Here is a 4619-nt window from a genome sequence, read left to right as displayed (position 1 = left end):
TCATTTGGGATATCCAATATTTTATTTTTTAAAAATGGACTGATTGACATTCATTTCATTATTTTTGGTTTCAATGCCACGAACACGTGTATTTTACTATCATGTGTCAAAGCCGTGAACATAACATTGTGGGAGGGACTAAGCTGTTGGACTGCAGCTTTCTTCCAAAATATTTAATATAAACAAAAATTGAAGATATTGCCTGTGTTCTCAAACCATCGCAATTTTGCATTTTAATCTGTATGCTTTAATAGGCTCAATAAACGTTTTATTTATATTCAGCATCTTGGAATACATTACAGTTACCGTTCCGCAAAACAAATGATTTTTTCGCCTACATATTTTCTATTTAATTGTGCATTTTAAATACAGATATATTGTACTTTAGTACTGCACAAACTAAAATGCTTCAGTAAACATCAGATCCTCGTTCAGACAACACTGTCTAAAGAGGAATATATTTAAAGTTTCCATTCATTGTTATTATCATATAAAAGTTTAAATAAACAAAACAACATGTTTCCACTGACAAACAGAATTTTTATTCTCTCATTCCTAGTCCAAGAATCACAACTTTATTTACGGTTTCCAGAATGAATGTTTGGTGAGCAAATAAGATGCAGCTAGATGTTAGGGAAAAAAAAAACATCTTGAAAATAAAAGAACACATTTTATGATCCATATACACAATCGCATTGACATACATAACAAATATGAAACAAAAATAAGAAATAGTTCATAGACTCTTGTTTCTATGTGTTCATGAAAGCCATAATCCGATATTTCACTCGGAGCAGAAGTCACTCTTTAGACACTGTTTCGGTTCAGATCAGTGTAAAGGAGCTTCTACTTTAAACAGCAGACGTCGAAGGCCTTTAGTTGGGTTACAGTGGGGGTCAGAGGTCAGCGTTTAGGCTCTCTTCCAGCGGCCGTCCTCGGCGCGGCGGTACAGCTGCGGCTGACCGGCTGGAAACAGCCCATCTGCGGTCGGATGGTCCAGAAGAAACCGGATGGTGGATTTGATGTGATGCACGAAGTGAGGAGGCTCTGCATGCGGAGACGTGGACAAATACTGACGAGAAATCAATGAGAAAAAACAATTAATCCTGCCGATCTGACTTAATGATGAAATACACACCTTACTGTATCATATTTGATCAAAGTTTGCAGTTAAGTCAATCTACTCCATGCCTTCTGCATCTGATTGATAGTTTATGTATTTTTGTTTAGCAATGAAAAAGCCATTCATCTTCAGCTTGTGATTCACGTCTCATCAGGTTTTAGATTGCATTGCATTATATGTTTGGATCATTTCAATCTCAAGACTGATATTTCAATCAATTTAGGGAAGCATCTGCCATATTGTTATAATGATGTCATTTATTTACATTGCATGCAACAGAAATGTATCTTTTTGGTCATAAACTTCAGCATCTGCATCAAATTGTACATTCTTTGTACAAACTTCTTATTTATGTATTTGGTCTAAAGGTTCAATAAACGAGCAGTGACGGGGTTTCAGACCTGTAGGATAGTTTCATCATCTTGGGACAGCCAGAAGGACATGTCTTTGTTTGGTGTCCATCTGCACGGGTCGATCTTCACCAGCTCTCTGCTGGAGTCATACACTTCCACCATCTGTCAATGACACACACCGTTATCTCATTCTTCTGTCAGGTACTGAGTGCTACAGAATATCATCTGTGTACCTGTCCACCAGAGAAGGAGCGAGCGGATCGGAGCTCCTCGGCTGGTCCTCGACAGGAGAACGAAGCTGGAAACACGTGACCAGTTTTAACGTTCACACCTGAACTCAGACAGAAACACACTTTCAGGGTCTCATGATGAATCCTCTCAAAACTGAAACTGTGATATGGCTTCACGTGATTATGAAATCACAAAGGCTGCAGTTTAGTTTAATAAACAACAGCTGTGTGTGTTTCAGAGTAAAGTGCAAAAAAAAAAAAAAAAAAAAAAAAAAAAAAAAAACCTCAGCACATCTGAAGAAATTTCAATAATAAAAAAAAATAAGTAATGCTGTATTTTTGGTGCTGTTTTTTTTCTTTTTTTTTGCATTATGCAGCACTGGGTTTTTAAGTATTGTATTCAATTCATACTGAAAATTCATAACTCGGATAACAAACACATCACATTTTTGCTGAGGTGTCTGTCACACTGAGAAAAGATGGAGATGTTGCACAGTACCTATCCCATACACCACGGGCCGATGAATCCCGTCTTTGATGACGTCATTCATGTCTAAAGAGACAGAAATAGATATAAATGTTTCTCACACGAAACACCATACAATTTGAGACACTATTTTGGAAAATAGTGAGTAAGTTGTAGAGACTACTTTTCTTAGGGCTTTTTTTGACGCATGTGAAACTATGAGCTGTTGTAAGGATATTGTCAAAATGACTGCTCTTGTGTTCCACAGAAACAATTCATTCATACAGGGTTGGAACAACATGAGAGTCAGTAAATGATGAGAGAATATGCATGGTTTATTTTTAAAGTAAATGAACTAATAGAAGTGAAATATTCCCATCACGACGGACCTGTGATGCAGCACGTCTCCAGGTGAATCTCTTCCTTCTGCTTCTGAAAGGCAGCTGTAATGCAAAGTCATCAGAATCACTTCTGATCACACAGTGACTGTTTCATCATGCCTTTGCTCTCCACCTACCCAGAATACTAAGGCTGAGTGAGTGTGAGGTCCTTCGGTCATCATCAAAACCACCGACCAGATGCAGCTCTAGTCTGAAGACACAAACACAGCCATAAATCACATACAGTCCTTTCTATTTGACGTTCCTGTTCAGTGGTGCGTGACCAATCTACAGCACCTGCCCTCTTTCACTGGACTGCTTCTAGAAGTGACAGCATTGACGATCAGAGGAACTTCAGTCCATGTGCTGGAGCCATCACAGTGAGCCAGACACGTCGCTCCGCTGCCTGCAGAACAGACACAAACACAGTCAACCAACACACACACGCACGCACACACACACACACACACAAACTGACTCTATGAAGGTTCATGTTACCTGTGTGTCGAAGCACCACTAAGTGGCATGTTGTAGCGTCATCGGATCCCAGGATAGAGACTGAATCTGAGGAAAGAGAAACATTAGAGTGTGTGTAACACATCGCTGGTCATCAGATGGAGAGCAAACACTCACTGTCCGCTGGTGTGGTCGCTGCAAACTCCCGCTGCTGGATGTACAGGAGCTGTTTAGTGTCCACAGCCTCTGGACTTCTGGACACAAACTGCTTCGCACTTTCCTAACAGACACACATCAACAAATCAACCTCTTCTGATTATGACATGCAATGCACACTATATGTGCATATCTGGCAAATGAGATGGAAACTAATGTTTTTTTTTCTTATATATATATATATATATATATATACATGCATACTTCTGTATTATAATAAAATATTAATACATTTAATGAATTTCAAAAGTGTTGTTTTAAAGATTGTGTTGCTTATCTTATACATCCAAGAGAAAGAGGGTTTATATTCATTACAGTCTGTGAATACGTGCTGCAATATAATACTAATAATAATATTATTATTGTGTATTATTGTGTAACTTACCTTCAGCTGCGGGTATTTGCTGAAGAGCTCCGCGGTTGAGTTCACGCGCTCTATTCGCTTATTCTGAGTAAACAGCGGCATCCTGACAGATTAAATCTGATCATTTCATTAAAGTCGGATCATTAATGATAACTCTTTCATGTGTGATTCTCCTCATCACACTGCCGCGTTCTCTTCCGCTTTGCGCGCACGTCATAGCTCACGTGACTCGGAGCAGTAGAAATTATTCGCTAGAACGGACAGAAACCGGAAGTCTTAGAAAGCAATCGAGAGGAAAGGACAATGCAGTTTCATTAGCTGCATGTGAGCATACAGACCGCCAGGCGGCGCTCCGCTGAAACCAACTCTATCAGCTCTCGCCTAGCTTAGCTTATATTCTATTATCTAAGTTTTATTATCTAAATATATTAAATAAACACATTATGATAATTAAATAAACATTAAAATAAAATATAACAATAAATAATAATAATAATAAGAAGAATAATAATAAAACGCTACTTCTCCGCGGGTGTCGTGTGTAATATCGCTGATGAGCAGCAGGAGGCGCCAGAGATCATCTTCAGGATTCACTGACACTGACTCACTCTGCATTCGGTTTTGATTAAAGAGGATCTTCTTTTCTTTCCTGGTGCTTGAGAAATATTTAAGAAATGTTGAGATGTAATCTATTTCCTGGAGCAAACACAATGAACAATGTCCTTAATAATTAAATAAGAATTTAACAGAAAAAAAAAAAAAAAAAAAAAAAATATATATATATATATATATATATATATATATATATATATATATATATATTCATTAAAATAACCTTACTAATAGAAAGATAGGAATTTTATCCTAAAGATAACAATTTAAATGCATAGTTAATACAAAGATAAATGTATGAAACGGTTAAACTTTAAATCACTATTATAGTTACAAACAGCTTGCTAAAAGTATTTTTTTGGAACCCTAATGTATCCTATTTTTTAAGTTTCTATTTTTTTTTCCAACACATAATTTAA

General features: G+C 37.1%; 1 protein-coding gene across 1 annotated transcript; it reads right to left on the bottom strand.

The window, feature by feature from the left end:
* Positions 1-519: 519 nt before the first annotated feature.
* ntan1 (N-terminal asparagine amidase) lies at positions 520-3811 on the bottom strand. Its single transcript, XM_052558019.1, has 10 exons — positions 3610-3811; positions 3186-3288; positions 3051-3116; positions 2850-2958; positions 2690-2763; positions 2562-2615; positions 2206-2259; positions 1710-1807; positions 1525-1638; positions 520-1072 (listed from the first exon to the last, which is right to left on the bottom strand). Exons 1-10 carry the CDS (start codon positions 3688-3690, stop codon positions 911-913), a joined length of 915 nt encoding a protein of 304 aa, XP_052413979.1. The 5' UTR covers positions 3691-3811; the 3' UTR covers positions 520-910.
* Between the last annotated feature and the right edge of the window lie 808 nt (positions 3812-4619).

This window comes from Carassius gibelio, chromosome B6 (assembly GCF_023724105.1).
Source record: "Carassius gibelio isolate Cgi1373 ecotype wild population from Czech Republic chromosome B6, carGib1.2-hapl.c, whole genome shotgun sequence".
Lineage (NCBI taxonomy): Eukaryota > Metazoa > Chordata > Actinopteri > Cypriniformes > Cyprinidae > Carassius > Carassius gibelio.
The sequence above is the reverse complement of the archived record's forward strand: the minus strand, read 5'-3'. Positions and strand labels throughout refer to the sequence as shown.